Below are 20,007 nucleotides of genomic sequence, written 5' to 3'. Positions count from 1 at the left end.
TGAAGCTGAAAATATATCTCATGGGTTTATTAATCATTCATAACTAGGAAACAGATTCCGTTAAACTAGGTGTGTGCAGTGAGACTGAGGATATAGAACTCAAACGTTCCAGGAAATCAGGTACCCTAGAAATGAGAAGTCCTGGAGCACAGCTATTACATGGTTTTCCCGTCCTGTGACCCTGCAAGCATTTAGGAGGGCTGTGTGTATTCTACATTTCTATAGGACCACAGGGGGGTCCAAAAGGGTATGGGGAGAATGTGACACTAACAACCAATACCAAGATGAAGGTCTACCAGGCTTGCATGTTGAGCCTGCTGCTTTATGGAAATGAGATGTGGGCAACTTACAACCAACAGGAGTCTTGCACATGTGCTGTGTTGGGAAGATTTTAGTTGGCACATGGCAGGACAGAGGCTCAACCCATATTTCCAGCATGTTCACACTCCTGTCTCAGTGACGTCTGCACAGAATGGAAGATGGCAGGATTCCCAAGGATGTGCTCTATGTGGAGCTGTCTTCAGGCACCAGGCCTGTTGGCAGACCAGCTCTGCATTGCAAAGATGTCTGCAAATGTGACATGAAGGCTGGCAGCATCACCCCCACTTTGTGGGAATCCCTTGCAGATCATCACAGAGCCTGGAGACAGAGAGATCAGGTTGTTCATCCAAAGCAGTGAGCAGAGGAGGAAAGGCTGCTGGGAGGAGCACAGAGAAAAGCAATGTCCCAGCTGCAACAAAACACGTCACTCCCACACTGGCCTCTACAGGCACAGTAACCTTCCAACAGTTTGACTTCACACTCAAAGGCACACTCCTCTATTGTTTCCCGAGACAGACAGATCCCAATGGGGGGCAGAATTTTGCATCAGGCACAGAAAACTGCCTAAGAATTGCAGGTGTTTTTCTTTGAAAGCAAGTTTCTAGCTCCCGTTGCTGTGTAGATATGCTTGACAGTCTGTAGCAGGGGCACAGTACTGCTTGTCAGCACCCAGGGTGGGTGCGACGGCACGTGGCCCTGGCGGGTGCAAAGCACACTCATCCAGCCCTCGCTGCGGATGCTGCAGGCAGGCACTCGCTTGCTCACCGGGTGGGAGTGGAGCACGGAAGATGATCTTCACCCTCTGTGCTCTCCAGGCCTCGCTGCCAGCAGGGAACAACAGGATCTCAGGGGTGGGGGCACCAGGTTCGCTTCCCCCAATTGTGCACCCGGGGCAGTGGCCCCCCGGCCTCCATGCTACTCCACTGGTCTGTAGGCAATGCCGACTGAAATCTCAGAAGCTGTAAATTGATAATGTTGTTGGATCCAAAGGTTGCTTTCTTTCAACAGGAGTTTTTTCTGTTGGAAGGATTCCTTCCATCTGTAGAAAGACTATATGTTAAAGGAAGGGAGCTTTTGGATTCAACCCAGGAGAATTATGATTATAATTGAATGTGTGTTCCACCTTTCTCTAATGCACTCAAGGAACAGCAGCTGCTCCCTTGACGTTAAGGGGCAGGGCATCTGTGCCTTTCACTGCTCCTCAACCCTCCCAATGACTAGCAAAACCATAATCAACTTAGGCAGAATAAGAGACGTCTGTTCTTGGTGAAGAACCTGGATGGCCTTTGCACATAATTTAAACTTTTTTTAGGGAACAGAGCTCTGATTTTGAGGCAAGTCCTTACTGACTAATGATTATTTATTTTCTGATGGGAATGCTCAGAGGTACTCTTGTTTTCCAAACATCCCAGGGCTAAACTCTTGCGCTGAAAACACATTCTAAGACAATGTGCCCTAAGCAGCAGAAAGCAGCAGGAACCTCCTTCCTGCGTGAGGGGGGCCAGTCGCAAGCTTCCAAGAAGGGAAGAGGTGCAGTTTGCTACCGTTGGCAGACATGGCCATAAGAGAAAGGGAAAGGCTGACAGGGGATTCACAGCATTAATTGCTTTACGTCTGATGGCCGAGGGGCCAAAGGCATCCCTCAGAAGAATGAAAAGTTCTAGCTCCACCACTAGCTCTTCAGGGAATATACAGGGTTAGGGAAACGGGACATGGGGACAGTTAGACATGTGCAATTTTTCTCTTCTTAGACTCTCTAGATCCTTATTCAGCCCTAACATAATATGATTGGCTATACCACCCACAAACCAGAACTGGGGAAGTGCCCAGTTCCTGAAACTTGATGCCACATTTGTAATTATATAGCAAGTGTCATCTATTATTCCCTTAAAGCCTTCACCCATGTCTTAAGGACCAAACTTTGTCATGAAAAGAAATTTGCCTCTGCACCAGCTCTTCCTGCCTCCCCCCACCCCTGACACAGTTCTTCACAGTACAGGGAGATGGGTTGAACCAAACAGTTCAACCACAATAAAACAGAGCACCAAGCTTTTGCCCAACTTCCACGGCACAGGAGGCCCTGTCATCCTCTATACTGATATTTTCCTCTATGAAGGTCACTATAAGGCCTGCAGTGGAAGTGTATGTCAGACCCAGATGCTTTTCAATGGGGAGGAGCTGAGACACAGACAAGGCCTATCTGCTGCCGGCAGAATAGCCGGCCTTGGAAGCTTTTGCAGATGTTGTGAAATTTCAGTAGACCTGCACTGGCTATTTTAATTAAGATCAGAGCAGGCTACTATCCAGCTGAGGCAAGGTGGTGAAACAAGACAAAGGAAAGTAGGATTAGAAAACCAAAAGGGCAGCAAGAAGGTAGCAGCCAGTGGTGAGAGCAAAATTGCTCAAATTAGCAAGCCTGTCCTTTATATGTATAGGAAGCTTTTGCTAGGAGACTGCATTGACATGGATGCTTTCATAGTCCTCTTTGGTCAGGAGCTGCCATTGCAGCTGCTCTCCCAAGAGCAGTGTCACCGCTACCTGCCAGAACAGTGAAGGGTGAGGAGCTCACTTGGCACTCACACCACTGCATCCGTGCAGCGCCAGCCTTGCCACAGCTGCCCTGCCCCATCCTGCCTTGCCCACAGCCGCTGTCCAGAGGGCTGCAATGTGACACCGTCCCACTGCTGATGCTTTGAGGCAAAGACAAGTGGCAGCCTAAAGATAGGATGCCTTCCTTATCTCTTAAGTCCCCAATCCACAACCTGCAGTGGTTGCCCTGTTTCTATTATCTTTTTACAGAAGAAAGAGGCTGGTCTTTCTCAGGTTTTCTGCTGCAGCAAACTTTGGATTTCCTATTAACTTCCAAAATGCCAGAGATCCCAACCACACCTTAGACAATGAAGCTGAAGTATCTTTCTACATCAACAGTGTACACAAATCTTTCTAGCACTGGAATTCCAATAGTTTGAGTAATATGAACATGGTAAACAGGTAGCAATACATAGTTGTGGTGATATCGCCCCTTTAATACTGGTTTATGGGAATAGCTTAGACTGAACCTCAGAAACAATTAGCTTACATGCAGCTGTCTCCCATTAAGGCTTCAGGGCTGGTGTCACAGGTAATTGGGTGGAAGAGGTGAATGCCCATGGTCTAAGTCCCCCATAAAAGCTGAGTTGGTGGGAGCTCTCAGCATCCAGCCAAGCTGAGGTCAACATCTATTTGGGCTTTTGACAGCATCTTGTTCCATTGTTCAGCTTACTGAGATTTAAGTGTAAGCCTTTATGTTAATTAGCTGGATAAGTTACTATTTGTTGTTTTCTTACCTTCTGAACTATTTTAATCTGTGTAATTATTTTGAGTTTTTCTCTCTTGTAGAGTTTTGTTTTAGTAAAGTCTGTGTATGATTTTATAGAATTTGGTCTGGTCTTAGTTCTTGAACCCTTTACTTTTGCCCATATTTTTTGGAGCAAAGATCATCCACCACAATACTCTAAGAGAGACTTTATTTTATCTAAGAGAGATTATTTACTCCATAAAGATGGTTGGGCAGAGTTTAAGCAAAGTTAAAACATTTGTTGCTTATGCATGACTTCAGGAATTATCTAGCTGTTGGAATGTTTTTCTAGGTGAAAATATCGTTTTCTGCAACCAGATATGTTTTTAATTTCCTCTGTAAGGAAAGAGGAGAGTAAATCTGTATTGTTGCTTCCTAGGTGAGTTGGCATGGGTTACTGGGTTATCCTTAACAGCCATTGCTCAAGCCAAAATACTGTTTTCTGTATTTGTTGACGAAATATAGCAATTTGGCTTGGAAGAAGAGGATGTAACTCGAGTAGAACAGCTAAGTTGGGATAAGGGATGCATTTGTGGATGTATGTGTGCATGTGTGAAATGAGAATTGTAAAAGCTTCATCCTAGCACTCATATTTTAAATTGTAAGGCCCCCACCCTTGTGCGTTCACTGTATGAATGGGCTCCACTCAGTGACTGTTGCAATGTGGCAATGCCTGAGGGCTCCATTCCTGCCTTGGGAGTCTTTGCTTAGTAAAAGCCCAAGGCATAAGCCACTCCGCATGCTTAAGCATCTTGCCAGCACCTGCACCAATGGATGGATGTTCCGGGGGCAGGGCCAGCATCACAGCTCCGCTCAACAGCCCTTATGTGGAGCCCTCTTCCCTTGGACTAAATGCTGGAAGGATGCATAAAGAAAACACAACAGACAAAGCCCGACAATGTATATCACAGGTTAATTTTATTTGGAATGTTACTTAGGCCTGTTCAGGCACTTTCTTTACCTTTTACATTGACTAGGTATGTAAAAGCAAACATAGCTGTTCTTTGGCTTAGGATAAATATTAAAAAAGATGATAATGCCTCAGAAATTAAGAGCAACAAAGAGTATTTTTCCAGGCTACAGTTTTTCAAGGTATCAAGACTGAACAATAGTCTAATTTGGCTATTACTCTAAGCGCCTTCATTACGTACACATATATTTAACAGTTGGAGTTTAAAAGGAATGATATCCTCAAGGCAGAGGCTGGAGAGTATCCAAAAGATATGGAGCTCAGTTGTCACCACCACACAAAGCCACCAGAATAGCTTCATAATCACCTTTTGTTTCATCCTAGATGTGGAAGAACAAAGAAGAATCACGTTATGTGTCCAAGAAAACAGTCTACTACTGCTAGACATAATATAATGAAGTACAGTAATAAGAAGAGTTTTCCTGCTATGCTCACACAATACCTTTCCCCTCTGACCTCTTCATGTGATGTTTTAGATCCAGAACATCATGAGGAGGCTACATGAGTAGAGGAAGAGCCCTGCTACAAGTGGCCCCTCTTCAACGCATGGAGGACAGCAGGGATGCTGATGGAGGGCTGACTTCAATAATGCGAACAAACAAATGGCTGGAAAGGGCTTGTTTCCATGGGGCTGATGGCAGCTTCACAAAGAGGAAAGTGTCCTGGCTCATCCTGGAGTTCATGGCACTGAACATACATCATTGCTAATGCTGCTCCACTGAAAGCAATGGAGTATTCTCCCAAGTTTGGGGGGGGGTGGAGATTCTGGAGCTTTGTTGAGAGACTGTACCCAAGCTGTGAAAATTCTATTGTAGCCCAGCCAGTAACAGCTAAGAAGGAAGGACAGCTAGGTTTCTTAAACAGGGCTACTCAGAATGCAGTGCATACCTACAAGATGCAGTTGTGTGACATCGAAGGGAGTCTTACAGCAAAACCCTGTGTGCGTCTATTCAGAAGCAAGTCCCTCTGAGTTCAATGGGACTTCTAGATAAATGTGCCTAGATTGCAGCCTTGATGCTACATAACTGTTTGGAAGCCCCAAAAGTAGTTTGTCAACAGGAATAGATAAATATATATACATAAACAAGTCAGGATCTACATTTGCAAGCCAACCTGTCAGAGCTCCAGACCTAACTCTTTAGCCACTCAATCAAGTTTAGTGCAATTTAAGTTTACTGCACTTTTTAAAAGTTACATACCAAGATGGCCTGGCAGAGGGATTTGCCATACATTGACTTGTAGAATCCTTTGATCTCATTCATGTCAATCTCAGAACGTGACACCATGATCCTGTTCAGAGTTCTGTGGCGTGTTCCAGAACCCTGTTGAAAATAAATGGAAGTAAATTCACTAGATACTGTCGTCGGTTGGCAGGTGAGGCCAGCAGCACCCTCAGGCTAAACAAGTGGCTGGTCAGTGCCTGGATGGGTTACTGCCTGGGAGTCACATGTAGGCCTCCTCCCAGTGTTCCATGACAGGGTGAAAAGAGGACTATAAATGTAATTAAATAAATAAAACTTTAATATAGGCATTTTGATTGTAGTTGGCTTAGCGCTGCTTGCCAGACTTTCCTGGTTCTATCACCGCAGCTCTTAAAAGGATAAAGGGCATTCACTGCAGGCAAACAAATGTTCCTGCATATTTATTTTTCAAAATGGTGTTATGAACACATTGTAACATCAGTTTTTAAAGTGAAGGTGCAAGAACCTTTGCTTCTCTGCAGTGAATCATGTCCTTTGGCCGTATCCTTTGAATAAACTACTGGCACCCCACCCGCATCCCCCAAAGCCCCGTTTCAGAGCTCCCCACATGCTAGCGCTAACATTGGGGGGGGAGGGATTCACCAAAAGTTCTCTGGAAGTAGTAGAATTCCAGAGCAGGCCCAGGGTCACCAATAATTCCTCGTTCTCTTTGATAAATTTCAGCTCAACTAGGACTGGAGCCACAGCTGTTCCAGACATTGTCAACTTGATTCACATGTCAGAAGCTGGGAGGGGGACTATTTTGATCAATATTCTCAGGGTGCGGGGATACATTAAAATGTATACACACACACACACACACACACACACATTCCTTGCCTAAGTAATATACTATATTATATTGGGCCAGTCCTATTGGGAATGCTCCACTGATTAAATTACCCCCTTCATCATAAAGAGGGCCAGACCTTGGGCTTCCTTGCCTAGGGACTCTGATTTTAGCCTACCCCTTTAGAGCAAAAGTTCTGCCACTAAAGTATATTTTACCTTCATTGCCAAGTGGAGCTTTTCCGCAAAGAAAGCTGGCTTGCTTGTGGCACATTTCACTGGAAATCAAACAGAACTGTGATTATTTATGACAGCAAAATAACAGAAACAAGATATGAGGGGAAGAACAGATACAGATTCTGGACTTCAAACTCAATGGGCTTTATTCACCATTGGGAGTTAATTAAACACAAATTGCAAGCCTTGGGTGCCTTGACAGAAAGGTGATACGTAAATGCAAATAAATAATAATAATAATAATAATAATAATAATAATAATAATAGTCTCCGCACACCTACACCCACTGCATCCTCCATGAAATTTTTTAGGCAAGTAATGTGAATTTCACAAATCACTATATACAGTCAGGCTGAGCTCAGTTGGACTTACTTCTGAGTAGACAGGATCACACTATTGCTCGCCTAATAATACTTTTTATATAAGGGGGGACAAAACTAAGAAACAGAGTTTTAACTCTGGAACAGGGTCACATACCAATTGCTGTCAGGCAATTCTCAATGTCTCCCTTCAGCTCCAGATCCAAAGCCTTGTTCATGTCATGCTTGCTGTACTTGGTGTATTTCTGGAAAACTGAAAACAAGGGTGTGAGGGGAAATGTAAGGCTGTGCTTGCCATGAGATATGCAATTTTCATGCAAGTTCTGTGAATGCTGACAGCGCAATGTCCTATGTTACTCTTTCAAAACAGCTTTTGTTACTTTAGAAGCAGCCAACTGTAGTGTGGAAATGCAGACTTATTAACAAAGCTGTGGGGGCTCCTCTGTTTATCCTTAAGCAGTCACTATTTTGCACTTTGCTGTTTTGCTTTGTCCCCACAGAATACCAAAGTGGCTGAAGCAATTCTTGACTGAAGTACAGGATTAAATGGCTTTCTACCTACCTCTTCGGAGGTGTGGCATGCTTCTTGTAGTGAGGATATCAATGAAAGCATCAATATTAGTCCCCTTTCTTCTTTCTCCAGCCTCATACAAGGCCTGTGGGAATAAATTAGATTATGTAGTGTGGGAGTCCGAAATATTGTGTATAATCCGATTCAGTCAAAAGCAAACAACTGCACAGCAGAATTCAATCTGCAGGTCAAATGATTTTCTGTCCATTCTGTAAATTGACAGCACCTTAGGATTCCTGCAGTTAAGTGAACCACAGAATCACATATACACTCTGGCTGAGAGCTGGTGGAATGGAAGGAGTTGCTTATTTCCTTGTTGACCATTTCCCCACTCGTATAACTCTCTCTCTCTCTCTCTCTCTCTCTCACACACACACACACACACACACCCCCACACCCACACACACACCCTTACCCTTCTTTGCACCTAATGCTAAGCCATGCTGTGCCCAGGTAGAAACTTATGGCATGTGGCCTAGAACAATCTTCTCCCCCCCCCCCCCCCCGCATGAATGAACTCCTGGGGCACAAAGGCCACACAGAAGGGAAGCGACCCAGGCCTGCCTCACATCAGATCACCGCAGGACCCTGCCTCAGTCAGGCCCAGCCCTGCTTTTCCTCCAAGACTTGGTGGAGGGCTGTTTAATTGGGGGGGGGGTCATGTGGAACCTAGTTCTTTCCGTTACATTCTAGGGTTGCCATACATCCAGAATTTCCTGGACATTGCCAGGATTCGGCTGTCAGAAACAGTGTCCGGGTGGAAATTGCTTTAATATCCAGGAAAATCCAGACATAGCGCAACCCATGTTGGAAGTGTAGATTTTGGTGAACTCCCTTAAGAATAGCTCAAAAACATTTTTATTTTTGCAAAACTAAAAAAATCAACAACTTTTGTGTCCAGATTTTCACCGTTTGAAATATGTCAACCCTACGTTAGAACCATTTCTTTGTGAGTCCTGAGATTTTATTAATGAAAAATTAATAAAATATTTGGTGCTTTGAGGGGAGTGGCAGGATAGATACCAGAGCTCTGGCACTATGAAATAGACCTGGTGCTCTTATTAGTCCTTGGCAAGAGGGAAAAGCTTGTGCTTCTGTGGGCATGGAGGGGAGGACATTCAGAATATACGCAAGCCTGCTCTTACCCGGGCATCATTATCGGCCAGCTCTTCATTCACATGAGGGTTTTCATCACGGTCACCCTGCAAAAGATCAAGTTCACCTGTTACCACTTTGCAGACTATAATCCTGGCTTCCTACCAGCAAACAAACATAGAATCATAGAGTTGGAAGAGACCACAAGGGCCATCGAGTCCAACCCCCTGCCAAGCAGGAAACACCATCAGAGCACTCCTGACATATTGTTGTCAAGCCTCTGCTTAAAGACCTCCAAAGAAGGAGACTCCACCACACTCCTTGGCAGCAAATTCCACTGTCGAACAGCTCTTACTGTCAGGAAGTTCTTCCTAATGTTTAGGTGGAATCTTCTTTCTTGTAGTTTGGATCCATTGCTCCGTGTCCGCTTCTCTGGGGCAGCAGAAAACAACCTTTCTCCCTCCTCTATGTGACATCCTTTTATATATTTGAACATGGCTATCATATCACCCCTTAACCTCCTCTTCTCCAGGCTAAACATGCCCAGCTCCCTTAGCCGTTCCTCATAAGGCATCGTTTCCAGGCCTTTGACCATTTTGGTTGCCCTCCTCTGGACACGTTCCAGTTTGTCAGTGTCCTTCTTGAACTGTGGTGCCCAGAACTGGACACAGTACTCCAGGTGAGGTCTGACCAGAGCAGAATACAGTGGCACTATAACTTCCCTTGATCTAGATGCTATACTCCTATTGATGCAGCCCAGAATTGCATTGGCTTTTTTAGCTGCCGCGTCACACTGTTGGCTCATGTCAAGTTTGTGGTCAACCAAGACTCCTAGATCCTTTTCACATGTACTGCTCTCAAGCCAGGTGGCACCCATCTTGTATTTGTGCCTCTCATTTTTTTTGCCCAAGTGCAATACTTTACATTTCTCCCTGTTAAAATTCATCTTGTTTGTTTTGGCCCAGTTCTCTAATCTGTCAAGGTCGTTTTGAAGTGTGATCCTGTCCTCTGGGGTGTTAGCCACCCCTCCCAGTTTGGTGTCATCTGCATAGAATCATAGAATCATAGAGTTGGAAGAGATCAACTTCTAGTTCTCAAAAATTCAAATTGTGCATACCTTTGCTAGGGCAACCAAAGCCTTCTGGAAGGCTCCAGATGTATCTGAGACAATGTCTTTGGTAAGATCCCTCTTATAAGCTGCAAAAAGTACAAAGCAATTAAAATAAACCTTTGAAATCCATTTTTTAACAATAGAATATTCATTGTGGTGAGATAACTTTCTCATTCCATAGTTTACTGACTGACGTTTTACACCCAATGACAGATTTCCATTGGAAATCCTATAGCACAGTCCTATGCATGCTTGCTTAGAGACATGTCTCACTTTGTCCAGTGGTGGAGCAGAGCCTAGGAGCCCCCACCCCTGGCACTGCGAAACTTACCAGAAAAGGCTGGGGTAGCATGGCAGTGAGGTCATTTTTGAATGAGCCAATTCAAAACTCCCACGAGCACAACACCTGCGTAGCCAGCAAGTCCGGAGGGCAGCCCCACAGCCCCCTCCACCACATGAGCTGCTGCTGCTGCTGCATAGAATCGCAGCCTCAATGTGTTTTTATTTCTGTCTTTTTGCAAAGAGGACCTGCAAATGACATGTGAAGAGTCCCAGTGCTTCCTTCATTTGACAGACTGGGGGGGGGGGCAAGAAGAAGAGAGGGACGGGGGGGGGGGGATAGGTGTGATTTGCCTACATGATTCTTCTAACAAGGCATTTGAAAGGTAATATCACCAATTACAGAAGCAGATGCATACCCAGACATTATTTTCTTGTGGCATAATTTTCACACATATTTTTATAGAGTTAGTGGAATGTTATCCATGTAGACAAACATTTGCAGCTTAGTAGCTGTTCAACGGCTTTGCCTCACAGTTTAAAACTGAAGGGTTGAGTGGGGAGAGGAGAGTTCAGCATATAGTCTAGTTCCCTACAAGCCATAATCACAGTGGACGAAACACAGGATTGTCAGATTGCTGTCTGTGTTCCAAGAATGGCACAAGGCCAGATACATGCATTGCTCTTAGTTCTATACCCTGAACAAAATGCAAGAAGTTGATTTTTCTATCTTAAGATACATTAACAAAGAAAGCAGCTCCGAGCATTTTATTCTCCCCCTTGCATAGCATTTTATATTGAGTTTAAACAGACAAACCCAAACACTAAGTTACCTTCATTATATGCTCTGCTGTCTTCCTTGATTTCTCTGTTGTTCCTTGATGCCATAATCTCGATTAAAATGTCTTCATCAGTTCCAAGACCCTGTATGGCAGTAAATCAATAATATGTATTCCTCTAAAATGACTTTAATCTAAAAAGTGCATAAAGGACCCAGAACAATAAAGGAACAGGTGGTATATCCAGTCAAAATCACAGCCATGTCATGCATTCACAAAATAAGAGTTTATCTTCAACCTTGGGGGCCAATATGTTGTTGGGCTACATCTCTCGTGATCCCCAGCCAGCTTAGCCAATGGTCAGGGATGATGGAAATTTGAGTTCAATGTCATCTGGTGACCCAAAGTCCATGGGACCTAATATATAATATCTGAAAGACTGCAGCCTTTCCTATAATCCCTCTCAGGCAGTAGGATCGGCAGAGAGGGGGCCTCTCCGAAGTTTGTGGGGCTGGCCCAAAATAGAACATTCTCTGTGGCAGACCCTAAGCTATTTAATTCACCACCCCAGACATCGGTCTGGCTCCTTCATTCTGCAGTTTCCATACCCTGAACTTTGGCACTGGGGATACATACACATGGACATGTATATGTACATGTATACAGTTGTACCTTTCTCAAACAGAATGCATTCTGGGAGTCCATTCGACTCCCGGAACCATTCAAAAACCAAGGCACGGCTTCCGATTGGCTGCAGGAGTGTCCTGCAGCCAACTGGAAGCCGCACCGGATGTTCAGCTTCCAAAAATCGTTCAAAAACCAGAACACTCACTTCTGGTTTTTGATGTTTGGGAGCTGAAACATACGAGTTCCAATGTGTTCAGCAACCAAGCTATGACTATTATATATATATATTTATATATATATGTAAGCAGTGCTTTTTTTTCTTGAAAAAAAATGTTTAGGGGTACTCTCATTTTCCTACTCATATTGAAATACTGATCCTCAATGAAGCCAAACTTAGATTCACAAAGTTTTTAGGGATATGCGCACTGGCGGAGGAACAGGAATGCGTAAGGAGCGGACCGCCCTCGGCACCACTATTCCACTAGGGTGCCATCGTGACGGGCCCCCGGACACGCACCGTGCACCCTCCCACACCCCAGGCATCACACCCTCACAGGCAGTGCATCATGCCCACAGAACGCGCTTCACGCCCGCGCGGGCGGTGTACCACACCCCGGGATGGGCAGCGTGCCATGCCCCTGGGATGCGCACAACACCCCCTCCTGCTCTGCGCCCCCAGTAGTGGAGCATTCAGCTTTGCCACTGCTCCTGCGTCCCCCAGAAAAATCATTGTATGTAAGGTAAAGGTAAAAGGTATATATTTAGGACCCATCCTGTTCTCTTGACTGTAATTTGATCTAACTGATTTTACTATTGTATTTATAAACTATTGTAAATTACCCTGGAATCTCATGGTGAAGGGTTGGGCAACAACCACAGAGACCAGAAAGAAGAAATGGTCAGCCACAATCTACCTGTGCAGTTTACACAACAATATTTCTGCCTGTAACTGACCTGTACATGAGTGGAGCCAATGAACTTCTTGGCCCTGCTCCACTCTCACACTTGAGGTTATACACATTTATTAGATTTGTTTTTGACTCAATAATGCTGAAGACCAGCTCTTGCTTGGGTACAAGACCCAGCTTATCCCAGTCAGCAGAGAGACCTACCTTCATGGCGTACCTGAGCTCATCAGCATCAAACTGGGCTGGAGTCTTCAGCAAACCCAGGACAACATCTTCCAGTTGGCTTTTAAGTGCTTTTTTCAAAGCATCTTCCAGGGGCTGTAACCAAAAGCAACATCAGTGTAAACTACCCATTTAAAGAGTTATTTGGATTATAAAATAAATATCTAATCTACTTCCCCCCTTTGACAACAATTCCCTCTCTGCCAAGAAGAATATTGTTCAAGCGTCAAACACTCCATATACTTGTGTGTATTAAACTTGTAATGCCATCTTAAACAGGCTCATTGCCATGTACAGAAACCTCACACATTCAGGAAAAGCCTTTTTTTCCACTTGAAATTGGCCATAGCTTCCTCTCTATACCCCATTCTCATAGGTGCGGATGGAATCTGCCTTCAGTTGTTCCTGATTCATTTATCATTCATTTATGGTTAGAATGTGGCATGGCATTATCCCTTTCAGATTCTTTTATTAAAAAAACAATTTAAAGAAGCCAAGGAAAGGCCTTCCGTTCAAATCAGAACCATGGTGCTGGGGGGGGGGGCAATATCCCTCCCCCATGCCAAATCTGGGACACATTGACATCCACCTCTTCAAACCTATATTCTAACAACCAAAAACCATGAGGATTTTAAAATGTTGATTCCTTTTTCTAAAACAATGCATCATGATCTTCAAAATGCAAACATGTATATACAAGATAGTTCTTCAGGGCGATCCTTTATTAGCAGCTGTACCTTTCCCTTTAACTGCTGGTAGGCAGCTTTGATCTGCTGGCGCTGGGCATTGTTTCGCTTGGTCAAAATATCAATGATGGTTGCTTCATCAACTCCTGAAATGCAAAGAAGAAGTATTTGTAAGCCATATCACTGTGTGCAGGTCATTTTCCCTAATTATAATACTGAGAGACAAATAAAGTTTCAGCCATCACTGGCCCATGTCACTTTTTTCATGAACATTTTCAGCGGTGCTGAAAAGATGGGTTTTCACTACTCATTCTTAAGCCATTCACTTATGTTTTGTCCTTACTTGCCCTGCATTTTATAATCATGCTGCTATATATGATGTCCTATGCAGAGCTGTGAAATCAGCCCCTTCACCACACTTCATCGGGTGGCGTCAAGCAAAAGAGGAAGAAACAGCAGCCAGGAGAAAATAATGACAGATTTTTTAAAAGAATGTTTACAGACTATTTAAAGGGGAGAATTCTTCATTAAGGTTAGTAAAAAATGATATTTGAGTGTAGGGAAGCCATGCGTGGAAGGGGGTTCCACTGAAAATTATTGGAATAGGGAGGAGGCAGAATGGATATATATTTGGATTTTTATAACTTTGTATTTGTAAAACCAAATAAAAATGATTTTTAAAAAGTTTTTTCACAGAAACCTCTCCTGAGAAATGTTGGCTTGATCAGCTGTTACTTTCTTCATCCTAACAACAATCAGCAGAGAAAGGAGGAGACTGGAAAAAATAGGAAGTCAAACCCATTGATTTATTCAGCAATTTTGGTGTAAGATGAAACAATATTTAAACTTAATGCACACTTTTGCCAAAATTGGGTAGGCCATTTTGCTGAATATTCTCCAGGTGAAGACTGAAATTCTCCAACAATTCAGATTGGGATTAGGAAAATTTGGGGGTTTTTTAACTGTAAGAAAGAAATAAACTCAGCCCTAATTTTCCACCAAACTTTGGAACTGGAGACTATCCAGCCAGAGGCTAGAGTTTGTATGAAAACCTCACACATACCAGCCAGATAAAGGAGGATCTTTGAATCCCATGATGGACATACCAGAACAATTTAGAAGACTGGGGTAACAAATTGGATGAAAAATCAGTTTCTATTGACAACCTTGGAAAAAGGACTGATGATCTAATCTGGTCTTCAAAATAGTAGTCCTCACTATATTAGGGACATGTCAATGGAGGACAGTTTCAAACTGCTTCCATGTGCATGATGAACAGGCCCATCTTACCTTTAGCTGTTATGGCCTTATCCAGGGCGGCAGCATCAGTAGATGGATTGAAGCTAGGATAAGAATGAACTGCAGAGCCACTTTTTGTATTTTTCTAAATGAAACAAAAGGAGTGAATGAGAAATTTACATTTGCATTAATTTTCTATCCTCTGAGGTTCAGGATGAATTGCATTTAGAACCAGGTAATTGAAGTATAAATTACCAAAAGATGCAAAATAATATATATATAGCATGTTACAGTTATTCCATTGACATATTGCCCCTACATTTTCAATGAGAATTAAGGCTTGGATCTAAGAGATAATTATGAGTACCAAGGATAGCATTGCCATATGTCTGGACATATACTGAATACTGCTGTCTCTAGCAGTGTCTGGGCAGAAATCGGTGAAATGTCCGGGAAAATCCAGGTGGATGGCAGCCCATGTTGCCTGTTGCTTTTTGATTTTCCATTAAAAAGAAGCTCAAAAATGGCCTGGGGAAAGTGACCTGAAACTTAGACCCTGCTCTACAACTGAAGGCTCCCTGTATAGTGTAGAAGCATGATCATGTACAAAGAACCTACATGCACAGTACAACCTTTTCCCTTCAGATGTCTTCTCTCTTCCCATGCATAGAAGGTGGCAAAGACAAGCAAATAGGGGCATGACAAAGGGGGTGTGGCCAACAAGTGATGGACAGCGCATGAAAGGGCTCTTGCTTAAGCAGCAATAGTGCTTGTTAATAACACTGGGGCTCTTATAGGAAGACACTTTGACATGCCACACCCATGTTCTGAAATCTATTTGTGTTGACACCCTAATACGAAGTCATTCTCTGACTATGAAAGAAAATCCTCCCACAGGCCAAAAGGTATCATCCACACAAAGAGAGATGTATTTGCAAACTTAAGGAAACCCCAAGGTTTGCAAAAGTATAAAATATATTTAAGGAAAAACACCTCAATGAAGACTGGGCATTGTTTAGTGGATATAGACCAATGGCTGCCTGATGCTGGCAGTGGGAGTGGGGATAATGCATTCTGGAAAATGGTACAGATGGCTGGCTGGCAGGAATCCTGAACAGCAGCATATTCCACATTGGAACATTTTGTTGCAGACCCCGTGTGATTAACTCTGTCTTCTACTTTTCTTTTTTTATGCACATAAAAAAAAATCTTACCACGTATTGTGGTTCATCATTTTCAATAAACCAGGCCTGTTTCAGAAACTCTTGCACAAAAGCCATGTTGTTTCAAGGTTCTGCAGGGAGAAAGCAAGGATTATAATGAAATGTTACAGCAGTCTCTTTTCATGTTTTCTAAGGTTAATAATCATCTATATTGTCAGGGCTTTCTGAAAGCCATGAAAATAGATTAATGTTTCCCAACAGCCCTCTGAAGCAAATGAGACTATGACATTCTCATTCTATACTGGGAGGAGGGTGACTAGGTCAAAAAGATCACATATGCGTCTCACATGCTGATTTTAGCATTGGCACAAAGGGATAGGTGGAGGGGTCAAATTCTGTTTCTCTCAATTTCTCATTTTTCCAATCTTAAGTTCAGTTCTCAGTTTAGAAAATTAATCAGTTTAGAAAATTTCATCAGCATTTGGGTGAGAATTTCTCCTAATGTTACATTTTTTAGCATGATTTTTTTGCCCAATATACACATTTTTGCAAAGCAATTTTTTGTAGTATGATGCATGTTTTGTATTTTATTTTTACTAATATATACATTTATATGCACAGTTTACTCCAGTACATGCAATTTTGTACACATCACACAGCTAAGAACTACACTGCAAAATTCAAAGTAATGCTGATTTGGAAGGATGGCTGTGTTTTAGTTCACTGAATTTTGTATGATTGCCTTTAAATACAAACTGAATTGAATTTCTCCCCCATCCCTTCTTGGCAGTGCTACTTCCATAGAGGAAGTGCCCAGCCCAAACATAGCATATGAGTCACACACCACTTCTAAGATGCAGTGAGAGAGGCAGAAGGAAACCAGGGGTTCACTGAAAGAGACCCATGGGCCGCCAGAAGGCCATCCCTAAGCTGGATCTTCATTAGGGACACAAACAAGGCATATTCAGAGAAGGCCCATTGAAATCAATGGGCAAAAGTTAGTTATAACCACCGTTAGTCCATTGGTTTAATTAGGTATAGTCCTGGCATGATTTAATCAGATACAACCCATAGTATATTCTTACACACACACACACCATATCACTAGAGTTTGGGGAGGCAGTAATAGGGTGGTAAAACAATCCTCAGCTTCATGCAACAGAGGAGGAACGCAGGCTCAGAACCACCAAGCTGGGCTGAGATAAGATTTGAAAGGTTAAGAAATCAAGATTCAATGCTTTTAATCTTCTTGGTTCAATCACAATTCCATTCAGATAGTATTTCAGCAAAGTCCTTCTTTTAGTGTTATTTATTTTGGTACTTTGTGAAAGACTAATTTCCCATTGAATTCCAAAAATAGGACAGCTAGAAAGTTTGTCACCAGTGGCCTACTTGGAGGGCTTTCCAGTGATGCAAAGTTTGCAGGAAGTAAGTAGGATGTATCCAGGGACTGGCCAGGAAGGTGCCACCCAATAACCTTTTATATCTCATCTCTGTGGTGGTTTTCACAGGACAGTTTATTCCATTTCCCCAGTCCCTAAGTGTTAATCTCCATGTTATGTTCCAGAAGACCACAGGAGTCAACTCTTTGGGGCCGAGGTCCTTTTGCCCCCCCATAAAATATTTGAGGGGAGCCACCCCCCACAAAGTTAATGAGCATTGCCCTGTACCAAACAAAGAAGAGTGGCTAACTAAATTGATGGACTATGCCAAAATGGCAAAATGGGTGGGTGTAATAAGAAACCAAGAGGAAAACAAAATATTAAAAAGTGGGGAACATCTGAAAAATTCTGCCATGCAAGTAAGTTCATTAGTAGGGTTAACTTAAATCAAGTAGTTAAAATTATCATTAAGAGAAAAGGAAGAATAACTTAAAAATGGAGTAAAGTTGAAAATGCAGTGTTAAAATTTTAAATTAGAAAAGAAACCACAAAGGTGGGAGAGGGAAGTCAAATATATAATTGTACTGGATGTATGTGTTTGCAAGGTGTGTACCTGTAAACTTTTGAAAACTGAAAATAAATATATATATAAAAAGTTAATGAGCATTGCCATTCAAATGGTGTGCATATGTCACATCTTGCTAGGCACCCCCAATATTTTATTCAAGTTGCCACCCCTGCAGAACACATACAGTAAAGGCCACTTCTGGAAATCTAGTGGAATGCGGTGGAAGCTCAGCACTCATTTCCATGTTAATCCATTTGCAAGCCCATTAACCCAGAAAATTGTGAGAATAAAATGGGGCTAGACAATGTACCACCAGTATATAGGTCTTTCCTGCTATTTTCATGAGTGAATCAGACGGGAATCACTGGTGAAATTTAGCTCAACATGCTGGTATATCAGTCAAAAAGCCATGGCTCCATAGTACTGCCATGTGAAAGGAATGTTAGAAAATGGAACAGAAGTGCTAGCAATCAGGAAAACTAATGCAATGCTCTGCATGTCTGGATGCCCCCTGTGCCACCAGCTAGCCTAGAAGTTGCTCTAGATGCTTTGCAGTTTATACAAGACAGCTGCCCTCAAATTTGGCACACAAATCCAGCTAGTTAGATGTATAAAACCAAGAGTTCCAAAGCCATGTTTTGGGGATCATTGCAAAAAACCAGAGCTCACATGCAATACTTGCACAACAAGAGGAATAATCCTGTGTCTACAAAAATGTAACCTGATGCAAAGGCCTAAGTATATTTCAAAGAGCTTCTTTTGCAACATTCCAACGTGTTTACTAAGAAATAAATCATATGATGTTTAATGCCACTTTCTCAAATCTGATACACCAGATCAAGTATATCAAAGTACTCTCACAAGGACACAGCTATTTTTGGCATTTCATGTCCCATAGGCAATCTCCCCTCATGTCCAGAATGGATCAAAATCTTGAAAAACTTGTCCCTTGACTCAAAAGAACTACCAAGCAGAAAGACACAGCCCCACCCTCTTTTGAAAGCAGTTGTGGAAAGTATGAATAGACTAGGGGTGAGATTCTGCAGCTCTTACTCATACATACACCCTCAGGAGGAGCCGTCTGCAATTTTAAAAAAGGAAGGAGACTAATTACTGGCTCCCCTGCCTTCTTTCTTGAAGGAGAGCTCACATTTTAATTTCATACCTAGGTAATGTTTGCAAGAAGTGACAACTCGGCTGTTATTAAAACAGTTAAGCAAGGTCATAACCACAGGGTGCATGTTTTTCAAAAAAAGTTTCCATACAAGGAAGTCACATTTCCCCCCTCTTAACTCACTCTTTTGTGGTTAAAAATAATTCAGTTTTCCATGGTCACACACATCCACACAAAAGCCAGTCCTAAAAGAGCTAGTTTTAGACAAACTAAAAAAATAAACCTGCATTGGCAGCTTTAGAAGTATTGCTGCTTTTTCACAATCCCCCCCCCCCGGAAAAAAATACAGCAAGCAAACAACTTTTTTAAACAGACTACAGCCTTGTTCCTAAGCACATTTGGTTGAAAATAAGTACATAATAAAGTAAATTTGCACAGGATGTCATCCCATAAGTTACACATTTCTACAATTAACAAGCAGTAAAGAGCAAGGAATGAAGAAGCCATACCTTTTGATTTCCAAACTCAGAAAGACTCTTTTTTGCTCTGGAAAACTACAGACTGGAAGGATCAGACTGCCGACTTGTGGCTTTTATAAAGCTACCAGGAAGCCACACCTAGCAACCAATGCTTACTTCTACAACTCATATGATTGGTTGCTTGGTGGGGGAAGGCTAAGAATCTAGGCAAAACTCACACCCAAACATTTTGGAAACAAACTGTCCACTGCAGTGAAGAAACAGATCAGTGAGCTAATGCTGAAACTGCTAGAACCAGATGAATAACTGAGATGGCTGAATCCTGAGACATTGAAGTCAATGGTATTAACAATTAAGCTGCAAATTAGACACTCTTAACTGTTCAAAAATTAACACATTACTCAAACTGGTAACTCGTTTAGGATTGCCATGTCAAAGTCAGTTTCTTTTTTGTACTGTTAAAAGCAGTTTCTTTGTAGACTGCCATTATTGTCATGGTTCATATACCCAAATGAGCACAAAAATATGCCATATGCATGCACTCTACCATAGGCTGGTTCACACCATC

General features: G+C 42.6%; 1 protein-coding gene across 1 annotated transcript; it reads right to left on the bottom strand.

Annotated features, from left to right (window-relative positions):
* Positions 1 to 4,557: 4,557 nt before the first annotated feature.
* On the bottom strand, positions 4,558 to 19,612 carry ANXA1 (annexin A1). Its single transcript, XM_083404586.1, has 13 exons — positions 19,470 to 19,612; positions 15,948 to 16,027; positions 14,785 to 14,878; positions 13,546 to 13,640; positions 12,791 to 12,904; positions 11,106 to 11,196; positions 10,000 to 10,079; positions 8,933 to 8,989; positions 7,779 to 7,872; positions 7,374 to 7,469; positions 6,878 to 6,936; positions 5,828 to 5,950; positions 4,558 to 4,948 (listed from the first exon to the last, which is right to left on the bottom strand). Exons 2-13 carry the CDS (start codon positions 16,011 to 16,013, stop codon positions 4,889 to 4,891), a joined length of 1,029 nt encoding a protein of 342 aa, XP_083260712.1. The 5' UTR covers positions 16,014 to 16,027; positions 19,470 to 19,612; the 3' UTR covers positions 4,558 to 4,888.
* Between the last annotated feature and the right edge of the window lie 395 nt (positions 19,613 to 20,007).

Source organism: Podarcis tiliguerta (assembly GCF_965153285.1).
Source record: "Podarcis tiliguerta genome assembly, chromosome: 11".
NCBI classification, from domain to species: Eukaryota; Metazoa; Chordata; class Lepidosauria; order Squamata; family Lacertidae; genus Podarcis; species Podarcis tiliguerta.
This window is presented reverse-complemented; position numbering and strand designations above follow the sequence as displayed.

Excerpts from the sequence above, each read along its gene's own strand:
- ANXA1 (XM_083404586.1), bottom strand. The coding sequence starts at position 16,013 with ATGGCTTTTGTGCAAGAGTTTCTGAAACAGGCCTGGTTTATTGAAAAT. Across the intron at positions 6,937-7,373 it reads GAATTGCCTGACAGCAATTG|TGAAATGTGCCACAAGCAAG; the intron begins GTATGTGACCCT and ends TTTGATTTCCAG. Across the intron at positions 4,949-5,827 it reads CCCTCTGCCAGGCCATCTTG|GATGAAACAAAAGGTGATTA; the intron begins GTATGTAACTTT and ends TTCCACATCTAG.